Source organism: Hyperolius riggenbachi, chromosome 9 (assembly GCF_040937935.1).
Source record: "Hyperolius riggenbachi isolate aHypRig1 chromosome 9, aHypRig1.pri, whole genome shotgun sequence".
Lineage (NCBI taxonomy): Eukaryota > Metazoa > Chordata > Amphibia > Anura > Hyperoliidae > Hyperolius > Hyperolius riggenbachi.
Genome location: NC_090654.1, coordinates 47,188,772 through 47,209,881, shown reverse-complemented (window position 1 = coordinate 47,209,881; position 21,110 = coordinate 47,188,772). Strand labels below are relative to the sequence as shown.

General features: G+C 46.1%; 1 protein-coding gene across 4 annotated transcripts in view; it reads left to right on the top strand.

The window, feature by feature from the left end:
* LOC137531579 (rab GDP dissociation inhibitor beta-like) overlaps positions 1 to 21,110 on the top strand; it is an 87,848-nt gene that overhangs the window by 39,012 nt on the left and 27,726 nt on the right. The window contains exons 1-8 of one of the 4 annotated variants that reach the window (XM_068251524.1): positions 2,221 to 2,376; positions 7,077 to 7,153; positions 9,761 to 9,868; positions 10,366 to 10,462; positions 16,267 to 16,401; positions 16,649 to 16,847; positions 18,373 to 18,504; positions 20,645 to 20,744. In XM_068251524.1, the coding sequence (XP_068107625.1) occupies positions 9,782 to 9,868; positions 10,366 to 10,462; positions 16,267 to 16,401; positions 16,649 to 16,847; positions 18,373 to 18,504; positions 20,645 to 20,744 (750 nt within the window). In that variant the 5' untranslated portion in view covers positions 2,221 to 2,376; positions 7,077 to 7,153; positions 9,761 to 9,781. Of the gene's footprint in view, positions 1 to 476; positions 531 to 2,220; positions 2,377 to 7,076; positions 7,154 to 9,760; positions 9,869 to 10,365; positions 10,463 to 16,266; positions 16,402 to 16,648; positions 16,848 to 18,372; positions 18,505 to 20,644; positions 20,745 to 21,110 lie in introns of those variants that run through there. The other 3 variants (XM_068251521.1, XM_068251523.1, XM_068251520.1) reach the window with 3 other exon arrangements.

The window sequence follows — 21,110 nt, the reverse complement described above, 5'->3', positions numbered from 1 at the left end:
AGTTTTATCTGTAGGGGTGACACCTTTACCCATCCCAGTAGGGGAACGAAGTTTAAAATACAAGGTTTTTTTACCTGTGAGTCTAGATATGTTGTTTATATGTTGAAGTGCCCCTGTGGGATGGGCTACATTGGAAAAACTACCCAGGCTTTGAGAGACCGTATGGCCTCTCATAAGTCTAATATTAGAACAAAAAACATGGATCTGTCAGTATCTGAACATTTCACAACTCACCAGCATAGTTTGTCACAACTTAGAGTACAGGTTTTGGAGGGAGTTCCGATACAGAGGAGAGGAGGGGATAGACACAAATTATTATTGAAGCGAGAGAATTATTGGATTAAGAAACTGGATACACTAGAGCCCAAAGGATTGAATAGGGATTATGATTTAAGCAATTTATTGTGAACACTGCATCTGTTAAATTTGGTTGCTAATATGTTTGGTTTATATATTATGTGTTTTTATTTTGCAGGTGGTTACAATGGCGTGAAGGAGGTCGCATGGGTGAGATAACTGAATATTCCACTGTAAGTAGAACGCTGGAGTGGTGCCGGAGGCAGGCTCACAGTGTTATATTTTATGCATGACATATAGGGGGCACTAGTTGTCCATTTTGTTATATCTATTCGCCGGGAACAGCTGTTTTTTGCGGACGCTGTAGGCCTTCCTTTGATAGGAGGGGAGTTTGGTGCGTCATCTAGTCTTTGAGGCGGACGCGGTCGGCGCCACACTGATTGGCTTAGAGCTATACGTATGGGCGTATTGCGGCGATTTGTCCGCCTTGGTGATGACGCTATACGTGGTCTTGGATGCGGACGCTGTCGGCGCGACACCCATTGGCTACAAGACTAGTCCTATGAGCGGACGCTGGCGGCGACTTTCCCATAGGCTTAGCCTAGGGGGTCGATACAGTGGTGACTTGCTGATTGGCTGGGAGGCTGAAGGAGTGCTTGAATGAGGAGATGATGCGGAGTTAGTCGGCAGGGCTTTGGATCAGCCGACCCCGCTACGGCATCTGGCACAATGACTGGAGGGGTCCATTAGATGTGTTTCTCATGTCTTGGACAACCAAGGTAGTGCCTTTGATGCGTAGATTCACTTATGGGGGCCTCCTGAGGCCCGATCAGCTAGATGCTAGTTATATTCAGTTGTCTCTAATATGTTACCTCTGCATTGTTTACAAATTTCCATTGGTCACTGCAGACATGAATATGTATGTATGCAAATTATTTTCGACAGGTTGCAGTTTTCCATTAGGTCCTCTGCCTCCATATATATTGGATAGGCTAGAGTATATGTGGTAATGTGTACTGGAACCATTCTGAGGAAGGAGTATATCCGAAACGCCGTGTGTCAATGGTGACCCGGCACACTTTTTACTACTTTGAGATGTTTTAAAGAGCTTTAATAAATACCTGGTTTTAGACGGTGCGGATCCTGGCTTTTTGTTTACTAATTACTGTAGGCAGACGAGTGAGTAAAACGACAGGAGAACCTTGCCTTTTATAAAGGGGGGGTTGGGCTCCAGGAGTTAGTGTAGTCTGATTGGTGACAATGTGCCTGCTGACTGTGAAGTAGAGGGTCAAAGTTCTGCTCAATAGAGCATTGTGGGGCGAATCAAACTTCCGCAAAAGTTCGCCTTCGCCGGCGAACGCGAACCACCTAAAGTTCGCCTGGAACCATTCGGCCCATCTCTACCTGAGAGGAGAAGGCGCTGATCGCCGTGGGCTCCCAGGATCAGGTGAGAGACACACGCGGCCGCCGCTGCTACTTACATTACACAGAGGGAGTGCAGGAGGACACCGAAGACAGTACCGGGAGTCCCTGACATCGCAGCAGGTAGGTGGTTTGTTGCGGTGGGCGATTGTAAGTCGGGGACTCCCTTTATTTGGACTTTTGGGGGAGAAAAAGTGCATCTTATAGTCTGAAAAATACGGTAAATACTTTTGCAACTTCTGACAGTTCACAAAATTTGAAAAGATATGAATTACAAATTTTATTTTTATTCAATTCCATGAAATATTGTGGAACTCTTCTTTAATTCAGGTATAATGTTAACTATACCACCTAAAACAAGACACTCATTAATTAAACACCATTAAATGCATACATCTATGTGCAGTACCCACATCAACCAATGAGAATAATCCTGTCACTCTCACACCTCCACTGTAAGGTATAAAAGTTGAGATTTGGTTGCTAAGGAAGAAACACCTCCATGCATGAGGCCTCAGCTTGATAATACCACTGATGATAGTTCATGAAACGCAGGCACATCAACCTGCGCACAACGGTCTGTATAGCTGACATCACCAGCTGATCAGAGAAGCTGTCAAATTTAAGCTCTTAGGAGGATTTGGGACCTCGGCACCGGTCAGTGGCTTATATATCAATCTAGCGTGTCATGAAGGAGGGATTAGCCTTATTTTCTTCATAACAACAACAACAAAAGCCCGAGGCCTCATCCCAGGGGTTGCACATAGGCCTAGAATTCCCAGCAGTGCTGCTAAGGCTTTTTGGCCCCAAGCAGCACATCATTTGTGGCCCTTCCACAGGTGCACACACCTCTCCCATCACCCCTCCCCCCCAGTATAGGTATCCAAGTATGTTCCCCCCTCCCCGGTATAGATAGCTATCCCCAGTATAGGTGTGTCTAAGCAGCGACCTGAAGAGAGGAGGGCAGCGCACACCATGCATCACACTTCAAATGCAGGAAGTGATGTCACTTCCACATCTGAAGTGTACTCCGTGGTCACTGCAACACTCTTTATTCTGTTCACGTGCCACTGATCTGAGGGCTGTGTGAGTGACAGGGAGGCAGTGGAAGCCACACAAGTCAAAGAGGCCCCTGCTGTGGGTGAGGCATCAAAAGACTGATTGGTTCCCCTTGGCCTAGCTGCACCCCCTATTCCTAGATCAGATAGGAAGTTGGCATAACTTGACTATGGCGCCTTCCATTGCTTATCTGTAAGATTTTGGTGTGTGATGATAATAATGAAATAGATCTGATTTTTATTTTAATATCAGCCAGTGCCTAGACATCTGTTAGTGACTACTCTGTCCATCAAGTATACAAGGTGGAAGAAGGAGCCTCAAAGGTTATGCAATAATGCAAATACGGACGTGGGATAATAAACAATCTTACCTCAAACTGGAGGTTACAGTGAACCAAGCATCATTTTTATTACCCAGGGCATCTCAACAGCATATTAAATATACATACCAACAATGTGGCTCATTATAAAAAAAAACTCTTCTTTTTACATTTAAAAGTTTTGCAGCGGCCTTTATTATCCTAATTCCACCTACTTCCGAGGTCTGCCCGGCCCGAAGAAATTTCAGGCAGTTAAGGACTTTTATTTATTTATTTTTATTTATTTATTTATTGTATTTATAAAGCGCCAACATATTACGCAGCGCTTTTGTAATTATTATATTGCACACATTAGCAAAAGGCTTTCATCAGCGGGGGAGGGGGGGGGGGTTGTATTCAATGCTTTAAAGAGTTTACTGAAGCCACAGATGCTATCTCCACACCTTCCCCTGGATAAATAGTGGGCAGCTGGAAGGGGAAGGGGAACATGACTGCTTCTACAGGTCAATGAATAAAGTGTCGCATGCATCTTGTTTAAAGTATTCCCCGGTTTTTGTTTTTTGAAAACGACCCATCATATCCTGAAGTAGGTATCCTACCCGCATAGAGATGGAATTCTCCACATGCTTGACACTGTACCTACCTATTAGCAACCCAGGCTTGTAAGTAGTAATTGTATCAGATCTGTATTTCATTCACCGGCCACCTCCTACTCTGTCCATCTCGTAATTTCCAAAATGACTAACGCAGTGGTTCTCAAACTTTTGGGGGTAATGGTGCCCTTGACCCCTACCGAAATGCCGTTATGACCCTTATTAGGCCGCTAGTCCCCCTTGAAGTGGCTAGTGGTGAATAATAGGCAGCATCCCCCCTTCAAGTAGTCAATGACTCCCCTTCTGTCAGCAACCCCTCTCCAAATATTCAGTGACCCCCTATTTTGCAGCACCCCCCGAATGAACATTAGGATAAAAAGTCAATCTTGTAGAGCACATAGACATTTCCCCACGCGGGGACTGCAGTTAGTAACACCCCCTTTAATTATGCAGCATCACCTTGGCAACCATTCCAGATTGTAAGTTACCCCCATTAGCTGAAGAAACATTTCCTTACCTATCCACTGATCTGTCTTTCCACCCCGATTCCTCTGATCTCCAACTTCAACCACAGCTGCCGGGATGAAAGGTTAACTGGCGGGTAATGCAGTTTCATTTTACAGTATATCAATGTGCGGTTGCATTACCTGATAGCAATGCACAAAGGATGGGCATGAATGCTAAGGCAGCCCTGGGAGGTGCTCGAAGGCGCGCCGGGGTGCAGCGACACCCGGTTTGAGAACCCCTAGACCAGGGGTCGGCAACCCGCGGCTCCGGAGCCGCATGCGGCTCTTTTTCACCTTCGCCGCGGCTCCTAGGCGGTTCCGGTGGCTGCGGCTCCGGTGGCTGAGGCCCGCGCGTGACTTGTGGTGTCGCTGGCCGGCAGCCTATCAGAGATGCCGCCGGACCAGTGCAGTGCAGGGCTTCGGGCGGCCATTTTGCCGTAGCTCTGCAGTGTTAATCAGACAGGACGTGACGCAGGACATGACGTAGGAAGAGGATCGTGGGAGTTGCGCGCCAGGTCGGGACCGGAGGTCGTAACAGGAGGAGAACGTGTCTTCTGATGAGGTGAGTAAATGGGTTTTTCTTTTCAGATCTTCTGAAGGATTGTGCATATGGGGGTCATATCTGTGAAGGATTGTGCATATGGGGGGTCATATCTGCGAAGGATTGTGCAAATGGGGGTCATATCTGCGAAGGATTGTGCATATGGCGGTCATATCTGCGAAAGATTGTGCATGTGGGGGTCATATCTGCGAAGGATTGTGCATATGGGGGTCATATCTGCGAAGGATTGTGCATATGGGGGTCATATCTGCAAAGGATTGTGCATATGGGAGTCATATCTTCTGAAGGATTGTGCATATGGGGGTCATATCTGTGAAGGATTGTGCATATGGGGGGTCATATCTGCGAAGGATTGTGCAAATGGGGGTCATATCTGCGAAGGATTGTGCATATTGGGGTCATATCTGCGAAGGATTGTGCATATGGGGGTCATATCTGCGAAGGATTGTGCATATGGTGGGGGTCATATCTGCGAAGGATTGTGCATATGGGGGTCATATCTGCGAAGGATTGTGCATATGGGGGTCATATCTGCTAACGATTTGTGCATATGGGGGTCATATCTGCTAACGATTTGTTCATATGGGGGTCATTTCTGCTAACGATTTGTGCATATGGGGGTCATATCTGCTAACGATTTGTGCATATGGGGGTCATATCTGTTCCTGTATATAGCATTAAGGTAAGAAACAATATATATGCAGTGTTAGATTTGTTTTATAATGGTTTTGCGGCTCCCAGTTTTTTTCTCTTTTCGGAAACGGGTCCAAGTGGCTCTTTATGTCTTAAAGGTTGCAGACCCCTGCCCTAGACTAACCAATCAAATTCTGCACTGCGTGGTGAAAGTCCCACCTCTTCCCCGTCTGTGTTAATAGTGGCTGCTCAGGTTGTCATGTGACTCTCCTGAGATAGTTGGCATTCGGCAATGTTCCCTCACAGCTTTCGGGTTTAGCTTATGAGCTGAAGTGCCCTCCTCAATATATCTACGGTATATATCTAAAGTCTGAATAACTTACAAATTCATGGGAGGAGTTTCTTCGTGTCCTGTCATTTAAACATTGGAGTTTCTCTTCAAGCAGAGGATAGATTTAGTGCTGTAAATGTAAAAGATGGGTTTATGGCAATTTTTTAACCTAAACTGCTCATGAATGCAATTCGTATAGAGTTATAAATAGCTGCTTCTTAGGGAAGATTAATGTGTAATATCACTGCCAAGATTCTGCCATTAAGAGGGATAGATGGTGACAGTCCCCCGCTCTAGGTCATTCTGCTGCATATTCAAACACCATTTGTCACCAGGACACAAATACTTTGACTATACTGGAGTCTCAGGCAATACATACCGGAAAAAACTCCTCACAGTAATGCCATTTATCATCATTTACACTGAATAGATACAGTAACTTGGTATCATCCAAACTCACAGTCAGGGCCACACTAAAACCGGTCACAGATCTAGGGAAATAAGAAATTGCATTATTTGGACACGCGATTAGTAATATTTCCAACATAGCTGGCAACACACAAAATGGCTGACTGTTTGTTAAGACCTTGTACAATGTTAATCCCTAGGTGACTGAGAGTATTTCATACCTTGGTGATTAGAACTAATAACTAATAATAATATACTGTATAAGTTGACCACCCCAAGAATTCAATTTAAAAGCTTTGGAGCCAGAGCTTTCTGTCATGCTGCCTCTACCTTGTTGAATGCCTTGCCAACCTTAAGATAGCTTCAACCCTGGACACGTTTAAATCAAAACTGAAAAGCCACCTGTTTAGTCTGGCATTCACGATCACATAACTAACAATCTAGTCAGAACTGGAAGCAATCATTGTTAGAAGAAAATGGTGAGCTTCTGAGTGGAACTGATGGCAATGTAAGTATGTAACATTTATTAGCAGGTACAAAATGCATTTATTTTAAATCATTTTACTCAGTTCAGGTTCCCTGTAACTGCTTTGGATATCAGTGCAAAATCTGCAAGGGGACAGAAAAAGCTTTCTTTTTGGTCACAAACTTCAAAAGTAGGTGTTTGAATTTAAAGAGGAACTTTAACCAATGATTTAACTTCATTACAATCAGTTGCTGATCCTCCCCCATGAGAAATCTTTAACTTTTCTCAAATACATCATGGGAGGGGGGGGGAAGGGGGGAAGCAGGGGGTCTGTATAGCTGATATTGTGGTGAAACCTCTCCCACAAGGTGATGTCATGACCATAGTCCTGACAATTTGCTGTCTGTGAACCTCATTGCATTGTGGGAAATAATGGCTTTTTCCAATTGCCAAGCAAGCAGTATCTCCCTTTGTGCATAGAACTCTCGGTAAAGAACATTCCCTACAGATCACCTGGCAGGACTAAAGATGTTGCCTCCAATGATGAATTTCAGAATGTAAGTTATGGACAAACACTGACTAAATATTCTATTGTAAAAATAAGCAATTTTATTAATTATGTTACTTTCACTACAGTTCCTCTTTAAAGCGGAATATAACCCAGAATTTCTTCTTTGCTCTAAAAGATTATTTACAGCATACAATATACTAACACAATGTTTTTTGTTTAGTAAAACAGCATTCAAAGGGTTACATCACAGGGCTGACTCTTTCTTCTGCAGGGAGAACCCGCATCCGAACTGCTTATAATCTTATCTTGTGTACACATTCTTTACTTGACACATTTATGTAAACATTCTCTGGCTGTGCAGGACTTCAGCTGATGAGTCCGGGCTGAAAAACAGATCAGAAATAACTGCTGGCAGCATTTACAACAGAATGACAACAGTTATAAATAAAATGCACCAGCAGCTTTCAAAGAAAATTAACTGAACTTTGGGAAGTTATAATATATAAATGAATATTTAGGGCCCGTTCAGATCACAAATGCGGATGGCCATGCGTGCGGACCGCAACGCGTACGAACACACGCCATCCGCGTTTGTGTGCGTTGCGTGGCTGATCCCATCACTGAAAAGTGAATGGGACAGCCGCGCGTTTTGACAAAATCTGCGTCCTGCATGCGTTCCCGGACCGCACAAGTCCGGAACGCATGCAGTGTGAACATCAGACAGTGCACTCTATGTACTGTCTGATGTCGTGCGAGTTGGCCTCCTGCATGCATTTCCAAAACGCGGCTGGAAACGCGTGCAGTGTGAACGGGCCCTTAGGGCCCGTTTCCACTATCGCGAATCCGCATGCGTTGTCTGCATGCGGATTCGCATAGCCAATACAAGTGAATGGGACTGTTTCCACTTGTCATTTTTCCTGAGCGTGTTTCTGTGCAGGATTTTTCTGCACTGCAGAGCCCTCAGAATTCGCTTGCGTGTGGAGTGCATGCGATTCGCACGCAATGTATTTAATAGGGAAATCGCATGCGTTGTTGGCATGCGTTTTTTCCCCGCGATTTCGCATAGGAACCAATGATAATTCATACAGGCAGTGACAAGGTTAAAATCGCATACATACTACCCTATGCGAAATCGCATGCGAAATCGCGGTAAAAAAACGCCTGCGAAATCGCACCCACATGCGATTTCGTCTGCGGTAAGTTTCCCGGCGATTCCGCACCGCTATAGTGGAAACGGGCCCTAATACTTGTGCACAAAAGCAAATATGATAATTGTATGGGTTATAAAAAGTAGGAAAACACATTTTTGTTGAAAATTTTGTCAGAGCTTCAAACCGCTTTAAAGAAAACCTGAAGGGACTTTAAAAAAAATAATTTCACTTACCTGGGGCTTCTGCCAGCCTCCGCGCACCCTCGTTCATGCTCCCGTCACTGAGAGCGTCCTGCGCAGTATAAGGTTTGCACTGTGCCTGCGCAGGATGCTCCTGCCAACGGGAACGCGATCAAGGCGGCGTGGCCAGGTCTGCGCAGGTGCAGTGGCCATCGACTTGCAAGTCGGCAATACCAAAACTTAGCCGCAGCGAGGGACCAGCGCGGGCACAGTGCGGCTGTAGGGGGCTGGCCAAAGTCCCAGGTACGGTAAGAGAAACTCCTTTTTTAAAGTCCCTTCATGTTTCCTTCAAAGAGACTCTGTAACAAAATGTTCAGCCTTATTTCTTCTATCCTATAAGTTCCTATACCAGTTCTAATGTGCTCTGGCTTACTGCAGCCTTTTCTAGTTGCACTGTCTCTGTAATATATCTAATCTTCTTTTCTTTGCCAAGCTTTGTCGAGCCAGAGAGGAATGCACTGCCTCTGCTGTGATAGGGAGAAGTTATGCACACCCCCTCCATGCCCCCTGCAGGCTCTGTGTATGTGCTTTGTTTATTAGTCACAGACAGGTCTTTGCTCTCAATTTCTGCTTGTCTGAGGGGGAAGGGACGTGCCCATGCTGAGAAACTGAGAATCTCTGACTGGAGTTCACTATGTAATAAAAACTTGTAGTATACTGTAACATGAGATATACACAAACATCACTTCCTGGTTAGCGGCCATGTTTTTTTGTTTGTAAACACTGCCTAAAACTGGCGGTTAAAAGCCAGGATCATGGTGGGGAGCGGCGGAAATGGCAAAGAGGGATCCAGGAGATCACAGTGACTCGATTGGTATGTTTTTTATTGCACAAATCGGACAGTACAGATTCTCTTTAAGCTAAATTAGTTTAGGAAGTGTGTGGTAATGGCACTAAGTTTACTATTAACAGGGCCGGGCCGAGGCATAGGCTGGAGAGGCTCCAGCCTCAGGGCGCAGTGTAGGAGGGGGGCGCACAATTCATTCAGCTGTCATTCCTAATTGTGTATGAAGCAGAAAGAAATAAGAAAAGGGGATACATAGCAGTGACTGCAAGCCAGATAACTAGATATTTAGGTGTTTGGGAGGTTGTGGGCCCTGTGGCCCTTTTAGTCTAATAGCAATCAGTGTGTGATGGCTGGGGTGGGAGGGATGGAGGGGCGCACTTTGGTGTCTCAGCCTTGGGTGCTGGAGGACCTTGTCCCGCCTCTGACTATTAACATTGTTAAATAATTGCATTCATGAATTGTATTTCTTTGCTTAGGAGTGTGTTTTGTCGGGGATCATGTCTGTCAATGGCAAGAAAGTTCTGCACATAGATCGGAACAATTACTACGGGGGAGAGACAGCTACGATCACACCGCTGGAAGAGGTGGGATTGGCAGAACCTTCCTGAGCTATGATTGATAGATGTCACTAAACATACAAGTTTACTGTAAGCCAAGTAGGCTAGCTAGTAGCTACTATGTCACTTGCACTATGCACTTATAATGCACTGCGCTTTGTTTATTTGTAAAGTATTACAATTTATAATTTAAGTTCTATAGTACCATTGAAATGGGCCAATAAGGATTGTTAATTCAAGTTATACCGATATTTCTCCAATTTAGTTCATGTGTTTGTAAGAAAATGTTCATTCAAATTGTAAACAGCTTGGAAATTTACACCTGCCGATTTTTGAGTTGTCTAAGTTGCATATAATTTGCATTAAATTTGCATGCAAGCCAGAATGATTTGCATCTGTACTTGTAACTAACTCCTAAACCAAGTCTGTCTGTCTGTCAGTCTATTCATATCTATCTATCCATCTGTCTATCTATCCATCTATCTCAGACATCAGTTATTGATATCATTCATTTTCCTCTGCAGCTTTACCGAAGGTTCAATGTGATTGGTCCTCCCGAGCCAATGGGCAGAGGCAGAGAGTGGAATGTAGATCTGGTACCCAAGTTCCTTTTGGCCAATGGTAAGAAGAGTCGTAGAATGGGCCAAATATTCCTCAAAGACTCCACTGCAAGGGCTATACTGTGTTCTTGGTTTAATTAAAAAAAGTACTAAAAAGTAGGTAGAGAAATAATATCAAACTTATTGTGAACGTTTTGCTACATCCTGGGGGCTTAACCTCTCTAGCGTTCTGGACGAGCTAAGCTCTTCCAGTAACACCACTGTGCACCGCTCCGGCCCTAGTGGGCCGATTTGCACCATTTATTTTTTTCAAACACTCAGCTAGCACTTCGCTAGCTGCGTGTTTGTTTCGATCGCCGCCGATCCGCTGCTACCCGCCGCGAAAGATGGCCCCCCCGCAGACCCCTTGCGCAACCTGGCCAATCACCGCTAGGCTGCGCTATGGGGTGGATCGGGACTACCTGTGATGTCATGACGTCAATGCCGTTACTCCGTTCGACGGGGAAGCCCTGTAGGAAATCCCGTTCAGAACGGGATTTCCTGATGGGCATGATCGCCGGCGGCGATTGGAAGGGTGGGAGGGAGGGAGCAGGGAATCATGTAGCTAGCGATAGGCTAGCTACATAATAAAATAAAAAAAAATTGGGTGAAAAAAGCCCGCCGCGGGAATCAGAACGCCCAGCAGGTAAAGGGAATGTTATTCGAAGTATAATGTGGCCAGTTACTTAACTGGGGCTTCTTCTAGCCCCATGAAGTCCTGGTCCCTCGCAATTATTCCCGCCACTCCATTTCTCTGCTGTACCCCTTCGAAAGCTGGACAACTTTGCCAGTCGCCGACTACTGCATAGCATAGCCTGTGCATGCGTGGCCCTGCGCATATGCTGTAGCAATTTATGATCCTGTGCAAGCACAGAATTCTCCCAGTCAAAGGAGCATGATGGAGGAGGCACACGGCATATGGTCACGCATGCAGTCTTCAGAGGTGGACAGCGGAGGAAGGGAGCAATATGAAATGATGCCGAGACCAGGAGAATTTCAGGGACCTGAATAAGCACCAGGTAAGCAACTCTGGAATATTTCTTAAAGGAGAAATAAATGAGGATTTTACATTGCAAGAACAGATTCTTACACTGGCCACATTATACAGGTATTTTGCTTAAAGAGACCCTGTAACAAAATTTTAAGCTTTATTTCTTCTATCCTATAAGTTCCTATACCTGTTCTAATGTGGCCTGTCTTACTGCAGCCTTTCCTACTTGCACTGTCTCTGTAATAAATCTTATCTCCTTCCCTCTGTCGTGTCTGTCGGGCTGAGGCTGGAATGTGTGGAATGTGCAGCACTGCTTGTCATTGGCAGAAGCTTTACACACCCCCTCCAAGCTCTGCATGAGTCACACAGTAAGCTGTTCTCAGCCTATGATACTGTGGTTAGAAGTGTGGAAAAATGCGGAAAAGCCGCCGCATGGACGCAGGATGAGGCGGCTGTTTCCGCGGCTGGCATAGCGGAACGCGGAGAAACCGGAGCGTCTGACGCGGCGGTTTGCGCGCACAGGCCTGCTACTGACAGTCTGACCAGGCGCGGGGAGGCCACCGCATGTGCTGATAGCGGTGCGTCTCACTCCGCGTGCAGGCCAGGAGAGACATTGCAAAGCATGACTGGTGTGGCTGGGACTGATAGTCCACACAGGTTCAGAATGACGCGCGCGCGCGCTGAGAGGCAGAGTTTATATGACAGCCAGAAGAAGGTCAGCTGACCAAGCTGGTCAGCTGACATTTCCACCACTTTTCCTTGGTCCAGCACTTAGGGGAGACGCTGGAAGCGCTGATGTATAAATACTGGGTGCTGGTCAATTCTCTGGTGTCTGTCGTTGCGATCACTACATGGTAGCACTCAGACCTTGTCAGTATCTGTGTTCTAGCATAGTTTCCAAAGGTGTTGATGATCACGGAGCTCACACTTTAGTGTTAGGAATATTGATCTGTATTATTTGTTATGACCTTCTGCTTGCCTGACTATCCTCCTGAACTCTGATTCTGTACCTTGCTATTTCTGATTTCCTGTTGCCAAACTCTGCTCGTTCCTGGACTCTGTATTTGCCTCCTGATTCTGTACCTTGCTATTCTGATTCTCCGTTGCCAACCCTGCCTGTTCATTGGATTCCGTATCTGTCTCCTGAATCTGTACCTTATTTGTCTGTGTGTTAACGACCTGGCTTGCCCGACTTCGAGAACTGGCCTTACTGTTAGAGGCAGTTTCCAGACCTGTTAGTGACACCCTCTCTTTGGTGTCACTCACACAGTGCAGTTTCTAGGCTAAAATGCACCCAGGGCGAGGGTGTAAAAATTGCGCCCCCCCCGGAGCAAGGTATGGGTGCCCGCAGTATAGGTTAGCCAGGTCTAGTTTCACTTAGTATAGGTCCCCCTAGTATAGGTAGCCAAGAATAGGTACCCCAGTATAGGTAGCCAGGCATAGGTGAGCCAGTATAGTTGCCCCCGCTATAGGTTAGCCAGGTAGGTGCCTCCAGTATAGGTAGCCAGTATAGTTGCCCCCAGTATAGGTTAGATAGGCAGGCGCCCCCGGTATAAGTTAGATAGGTAGGTGCCCCAGTACAGGTTAGCTAGGTGGGTGCCTCTAATATAGGTAGCCAGAATAGTTGCCCCCAGCATAGGTTAGATAGGTAGGTGCCCCCAGTATAGGTCATTTAGGTAGGTGTCTCCAATATAGGTAGCCAGTATAGTTGTCACCTGTATAGGCTAGCTAGGTAGGTAGGTGCCCCCAATACAGGTTAGATAAGTGCCCCCAGTATAGGTTAGATAAGTAGCTGCCCCCCACAGTATAGGTTAGATAGGTAGGTTCCCCTCAGTATACGTTAGATAGGTAGGTGCCCCCCAGTATAGGTTAGATTAGGTAGCTGCCCCCCCCCCTTCCAGTATAGGCTAGATTAGACAGTTGCCCCCCAGTATAGGTTAGATAGGTAGCTGCCCCCCAGCATAGGTTAGATTAGGTAGGTGCCCCCCAGTATAGGTTAGATAGGTAGCTGCCCCCCAGTGTAGGTTAGATTAGGTAGGTGCCCCCCAGTATAGGTTAGATAGGTAGCTGCACCCCAGTGTAGGTTAGATTAGGTAGCTGCCCCCCAGGATAGGTAGCTGCCCCCCAGTGTTGGTTAGATAGGTAGCTGCCCCCCAGTGTAGGTTAGATTAGGTAGGTGCCCCCCAGTGTAGGTTAGATAGGTAGCTGCACCCCAGTGTAGGTTAGATTAGGTAGCTGCCCCCCAGCGTAGGTTAGATTAGGTAGGTGCCCCCCAGGATAGGTTAGATAGGTAGCTGCCCCCCAGCGTAGGTTAGATTAGGTAGGTGCCCCTCAGGATAGGTTAGATAGGTAGCTGCCCCCCAGTGTAGGTTAGATTAGGTAGGTGCCCCCCAGCGTAGATTAGATTAGGTAGGTGCCCCCCAGGATAGGTTAGATAGGTAGCTGCCCCCCAGCGTAGGTTAGATTAGGTAGGTGCCCCCCAGGATAGGTTAGATAGGTAGCTGCCCCCCAGCATAGGTTAGATTAGGTAGGTGCCCCCCAGGATAGGTTAGATAGGTAGCTGCCCCCCAGCGTAGGTTAGATTAGGTAGGTGCCCCCCAGGATAGGTTAGATAGGTAGATGCCCCCCAGCGTAGGTTAGATTAGGTAGCTGCCCCCCAGGATAGGTTAGATAGGTAGCTGCCCCCCAGCGTAGGTTAGATAGGTAGGTGCCCCCCAGGATAGGTTAGATAGGTAGCTGCCCCCCAGTGTAGGTTAGATTAGGTAGGTGCCCCCCAGGATAGGTTAGATAGGTAGCTGCCCCCCAGCATAGGTTAGATTAGGTAGGTGCCCCCCAGGATAGGTTAGATTAGGTAGCTGCCCCCCAGCGTAGGTTAGATTAGGTAGGTGCCCCCCAGGATAGGTTAGATAGGTAGCTGCCCCCCAGCGTAGGTTAGATTAGGTAGGTGCCCCCCAGGATAGGTTAGATAGGTAGCTGCCCCCCAGCGTAGGTTAGATTAGGTAGGTGCCCCCCAGGATAGGTTAGATAGGTAGCTGCCCCCCAGCGTAGGTTAGATAGGTAGGTGCCCCCAGGATAGGTTAGATAGGTAGCTGCCCCCCAGCGTAGGTTAGATTAGGTAGGTGCCCCCCAGGATAGGTTAGATAGGTAGCTGTCCCCCATAATGGAGGGGGGAAGCACCGTAGCCGCGGGGAGGGCAACCCGACCTCTCCCGGGCCGCCCTCCGTGCTCCTCCCTCAGATGTATAGTGAGCAGCAGCAGCCAGGGAGGGAGCACTGTATACAACATACCTCCCTGGCTCCAAGCGCTGCTCTCTCGCCGCCGGTCTTCTCCCATCTGCCTACACGCGTATACATACGCTGCTTCCGGCTAAACAGGAAGCAGCGTGTGTATAAGCATGTATGCAGAGAGAAGAAGACCGGCGGCGAGAGAGCAGCGCTTGGAGCCAGGGAGGTATGTTGTATACAGCGCTCCCTCCCTGGCTGCTGCTGCTCACTATACATCTGAGGGGGGAGCACGGAGGGCGGCCCGGGAGAGGGAGGGAGGGAGAGGTCGGGTTGCCCTCCCCACGGCTACGGTGCTTCCCCCCTCCATTACAGCGCACCCCTCCCAACAGCGCCCCGGGCGGTGGCACGCCCCGCACAGGGCTAGAAACGGGCATGCACTCACACTCTGTCCTTCCTACTCTCAGCCTAGCTCCTCTCTCGGGAGAGTCCAGGCTAGTGGAAGGAGTTTGTCTCTTGTGCAGTACTTGTACTGCCTCGCACCTGCCCCACAGGTGCAATACTCAAAGTATTACTGTTACACCGAAACACTCTTATCTCTCAGGTGTCCAGAGGTTAGAATATATATCTGATTATCGGTGACACTGCAGATCATCAATAATCGGGTATATTCTGCATTCTCGGTGATACTGCAGATCACCGGTAATCAGACCCTCTCTGTGTTACACCGATCGTTACAGAAGCCAGTCATTTGTTTGTAAACACTGCCTAAAACTGTTCATTACAAACCAGGATTGCAGCAGGGAGTGGCAGAAACAGCACAGAGGGACCCAGGAGAAAATAAGGAATAGAATGTTATTATTAAATAATCAAAGCGCACTGATTCTTAGATACATCTGTTTCCCACTATCAGCAGAGTGCGCTTAAACCTGAGTACAGCAATACTCCACAGATATTCTATCATTGAAGTCCAGCGCACATCTCCTATTAACACACACACAGTCCCAAAATCATATCTGGGACTGTGTGTGTGTTAATAGGAGATGTGCGCTGGACTTCAATTATAGAAGGAATAGAATGGTATGCTTTTTATTGTAAGAATATTAGAGTACAGATTCTCTTTAAGATTTCCTTTTAATGATAGTATGTAAATTGAACACTCCCCTCAGCACCTTTTCACCTTTTCAATCATGGTCCCTAAGCAGGATGGGCATAGCTACCCTTTCTCATGTACAGTTTATATGTGGGACAAAGGTACTTTTGTTCAAACTGAGTGAAACCGCTTTATGTGCCATAAGTAAAGTAGCGCCCATTCACACCTACGGGCCTGGGAAGTGAGAACCACTGGGAGTGAGTGATAAGGGTTTCTGCAAAGGCTGTAATCCTCTCTGTGTTTCAATTGGAAAGGATTCCTGTCACTTCCTGTTTTAGCGACCCAGACAGCAAGTAAGGTGAAATCTCCATGAAAACGACACCGACACCACGAACACTTAGCAGAGGTGCTCACTATCCAAGTCTATTCAAAACCAAGAAACACTTTTAGACACATAACAATCTATTTCATAAGTAGTTTATATTGCGGCCTGTTGCCCACTTTTTTTCTGCTCATGTTAGGACAGCTGGTGAAGATACTATTATACACAGAAGTGACTCGATATATTGACTTCAAAGTGGTGGATGGAAGTTATGTATATAGAGCCGGACGTATCTACAAGGTACCCTGTACAGAAGAAGAAGCGCTGGTCTCTGGTGAGTAAGCACTAGTGTGTAGTGCCTTATGATAAATGGGCAAGGGTATTTCTTAAGTGGCCGTTGGTCTATGATACATGGGTAACGGTATTTGTTAAGTGGCCGCTGGTTTGTGACTGATGTGTGGACTTTGGTCTTTGGCGATTTGGGGTGGTATCTGGTGAATGGGTGCTCATAAATGAGCAGGTGATGTACTCTGGTAAGCCCCTTCTTACTGTGTTCTTTACCTTTTTGTCTCCATATAAAGACTTACTGGGCATGTTTGATAAGAGACGGTATCGCAAGTTCTTGCTCTTTGTGGCGAACTTCAACGAACATGATGTGAAGACACACCAAGACATTGATGTCAAGAGGATGAACATGAGGGAAGTGTACCGGAGGTTTGACCTGAGTCCTGACGTTACGTCCTTCATAGGTCACGCTCTGGCTTTGTACAGGAATGATGAGTAAGTAAACAATATTTTAAGGCAGAAGTGGATTTTTTATGTTTTTTTTCCCTAGTTTTACTCTATTTCTTTGATGGTCCTCCTTACTGTTTAACAGTGCAGGCAGGCCCGGATTTACATCACAGGAGCCTATAGGCACAGATGTCCTGGCACCTTAGACTTCACCCTCCATGAATTTTTAAACCACCACCGAACTGCACTGCAGGTGTGCTGGCTGGCCCAGCTGTCACTTCTCCCTTACTTTTCTTGCCCATCATAGGTAGCTACAGGTGCCCCTTAGTATTAAGTAGCCAGAAGTACCTCAATATTAAGTAGCTAGAGGTGGCCTAAGTATTGGGCAACTAGAGGAACCTCGGTATTAAGTAGCTAGAGGTGCCCCTGACTGAAGGGAGATCTGGTCAGTGGAATGCCGAGAGCTGGGTGAGTAACCTCTCACTTACACTCTCATCAGGACTCTGCATAGGGAAGGAGGGAGGTGCTCTGGGAGGGAAGTGAGCTGCCTTTCCTTCATTGGGTGCCTGTAGGCACGTGCCTACAGTGCCTTATGGTAAATCCGGCCATGAGTGCAAATGCTCACAGAACTGATATCATCAGCTGTATCTACCAGGGCTGTGAAGTCGATACATAAATTATCCAACTCCGACTTCTCAGTTTATGAAACCACCACCTTCGACTTCAGGTACCCAAAATTGGTCCAACTCCTCAACTCTGACTCCACAGCCCTTGCAGGGCTATGGAGTGGGTACAAAAAACAACTCCAAATCGAACTCCAGGTACCAAAAAATTGCTCTGACTCTACAGCCTTGGTATCTACTGTAAAAAAAAAAAGTATATCAAAAACTAAAGTGAACTTTCTAAGTTGACTGTCTCTGTTTCTGGCCATCTTTGTGACCTGGCCTGGCTTCTTCTGTTCCACCCTCTACCTCCCAATCAAATTTCATTTGTTTTGCTGTCACCTAACAAATTGATACCTTTTTTTTACAGAAATGATGTTATTTCTCAAAATAAGTCTACAAACGATACATAAATTATTCCAGGCTAGATACACCTCACAACCCAAACTCATTGAGCCCATGAACCCACATAAAAAACATTCCTATAATGTTTATGAGGGGTTTGTAGCCACTTTATAAACCTTATACTATTTATGTACAGCCTGGGTTTTATAAGACAGAAATTCAAAATTGAATACAGACTAAACTTAAAATAATGACTGCTTAATTAGCACATTAATAGCAGCTGCCATCATTGTTACGCAAACAAGCAGTGCCAATTTATGTGTTATATCTAGTAGCTGTGTATAATAATATGTGCTGAGAATCGCTCTGTGGTGCCCCCTCCTGCAGGTGTCACTCCAGGCATGTGCCTGGTTTGGCTATGCCTAAAAATGGCCCTGCTTGTATATATCATTTAATCCCACACAGGACGCATTCACCTTCTAAAGAGCCGTTCCTCTCATGTCTACACATCCATAAGGGTAATTTAAACTATGAAGTCAATATGAAGTTCTGTTTTTATTCTGTAGCTATTTGGATCTGCCCTGTTTGGAAACCATGAACCGGATCAAGCTGTACTGTGACTGTCTGGCTAAATACACAAAAAGCCCTTATTTATACCCGCTCTATGGACTGGGAGAACTGCCGCAAGGATTTGCCAGGTAGGGAAAAGTGTCCAAAATCATATATTGGAATTATGTACACATAAGTCCAATAGAGCAGTCCTAAAAAACCATATCTGATCTTTTTAAATACCACAAATAAACAACCATTATGCCTCCATATATGCATGTTAAGTAGCCATTGTAAACCCCACTTCCCCCATTCCCAGATACAAAAGTTAAGTTAGCCATGATATGCATACAGAACACAGAGTAGGGACACCAAGAGCCAAATATAGTGTAGTATGTACTGGTAGCTGAAATGAAGTATGATAGAGTTATAAGATATACTCACAAAGCGTGGGTTACCTCCAAGGCAACCACTGTATAGGTAGGTGGGGAGATTAGACCTGACCCCACTCAGGATTAGGCCAGGTTCACATTAGCATTTTTTTTTGCGGACCGGAACGTGTACTGTACAAATGGAACGGATGTGAAAGGATCCAATGTTACATAGTTACATAGTTATTTTGGTTGAAAAAAGACATACGTCCATCGAGCCATGTTAACCTATGGATCCATTCTCATGCGTCCGTTGGTACGGATACGTTCCGTACTTTCCGGTCCCCGGATCTAAAAATTGCTGCAGGCCCTAATTTTCAGGACCGTTCTGCCTAGCGGAACGGATCCGGACAAAACATGCTGCAGCATTGGGGCAATGGGAAACTGAACATTTCTTCACACTAGTGAAGAAACGGACCGTTCCATGGGGGATAGGGGTATGGGCCGACACGAACCTGAGCGACGGGAGGGTGAGGGAGGGTGCAGCAGCCGGGAGGGTGGGTGAGAGAGGGATTATACATACCTAAACCTCTGTAGCAGCCGGCGGTAGAGGCTTCCGCCTTCTTCCGCGTCCATGACGCGCTGTGTAGTCATCGTGGAAGAAGAGGAAGTCTCTACCACCGGCTGCTACTGAAGATTAGGTGTGTATTTGCTGAGTGAAAACGGATCCGATCAATCATTGATCAGATCCGTTTTCACTATGTGAACCGGGCCATGGACAGAGCCATCCGGATCCAGTGAAGCAGAGACCGGATCCGCTCACCGGATCCTTTTGGCTCAGAACGCTAATGTTAACCGGGCCTTAAGAAGTCGCTCTCCGTAGATGAGGAAAAAAGGGGATAACATCACTCCACCAGGGGTGGACTTAATATAGCGTTGTATGGATACAGAGGCGCCAAAAGGATCCTTTTGGCGCCTCTGTATCCATACTACGCTATGTGCATACAGATTCAAGAATTTAATAGCCATGTGACCCCAGATTAAAAGAAAAGGCACCATATGCTACAAACTGTCTACAGGTGGCAGGTTTACTTAAAATTTCAAATTTAACCAGGGGAGGTTCGAATGATAAATTATTATTGCAGAAGGAAGCACTATTGATATCTAAAACTAATGCCTTGGTCAAACTGGGGTTTAATGATCTTTTTGCAGATAGTATGGTTTTATCTGAATAGAATTGAATGTGTATACTGCCCTCTCCTGTATGGGTTAATGGTGCTACCATTACCTGAGGGCTGTAGGCCCGCCCCTAAGTCTAGGTATATAGGTGGGTGGGGATAAGGATTGGGCAGGTCTGGCACGCAGCTCCCCGACGATCCTCCTGCAGCACATCTCCCATGCTGACAGGCAGAGTGCAGGGTTATGACAAGATGGCTCCCGAAGCCCTGTACTGGAGACACAAATAGTCTCCAGTGCAGGGCTTCGACAGCCATCTTGCCTCCCGGGAGAGTGCAGGCTGCGGGGAAGAAGCTCTACACCTCTACACTGTACTGTAAAACTTTACGCACATTATTCTGCGTAATGCAGTTTAGTACATATACCCCAAGTTCTCTTTTTTATTGAAGGGAATTATAATTTGTAATTGAAACAGTACACTAATGGATCATTCATAATCTATTGCTGACACTAATTGCTTCTGTGCGCAAAAAATTTGAGCGCATCGTTGGTAAGAAACAGAATTGATCATATCAAAATGTACATTGGAACGTTGGAATTTTACTATGGAAAGGTCATTTCTATTACAAAATGGGTTATGTACAGTAGTACTGATATGTCATACAATTATTATTATTAATATTATTTTATTTTTTTGGAGTGACCCTTTTTTATAGCTTAATTTGGCTACTCTCTCCCTTAGGCTGAGTGCTCTGTATGGAGGAATGTACATGCTCAACAAACCCGTAGATGAGATTCTGATGGAAAAGGGGAAAGTAGTTGGTGTGAAGTCCCAAGGAGAGGTAAGAATCATAGGGCATGATGCGCAAACGGGTGGTAAAATTGGGTTACCCAAGTTGCCCCCATGCGCATGTAAAATGTACCACTATTTCCTGCATCAGGCCCATACTGTAAAAGGGGCCTAAAGGTTTTACACATTATAAAAGTACACACCTAAAAGAGGTCAGACACAGGTCGGGAAATAGTATCTATATGCACAGATTATACTATAGGCATACCTCCCAACTGTCCCGTTTCGTTGGGACAGTCCCTGTTTGGGAACCAACCCCTCTGTCCCTCTTTATTCCTCATTTGTTCCTCTTTGAGGACAGATGTGCAGAACTGTGTAACTAAATATATGTATTTTTTCTACTGAAATGTGTTTAATT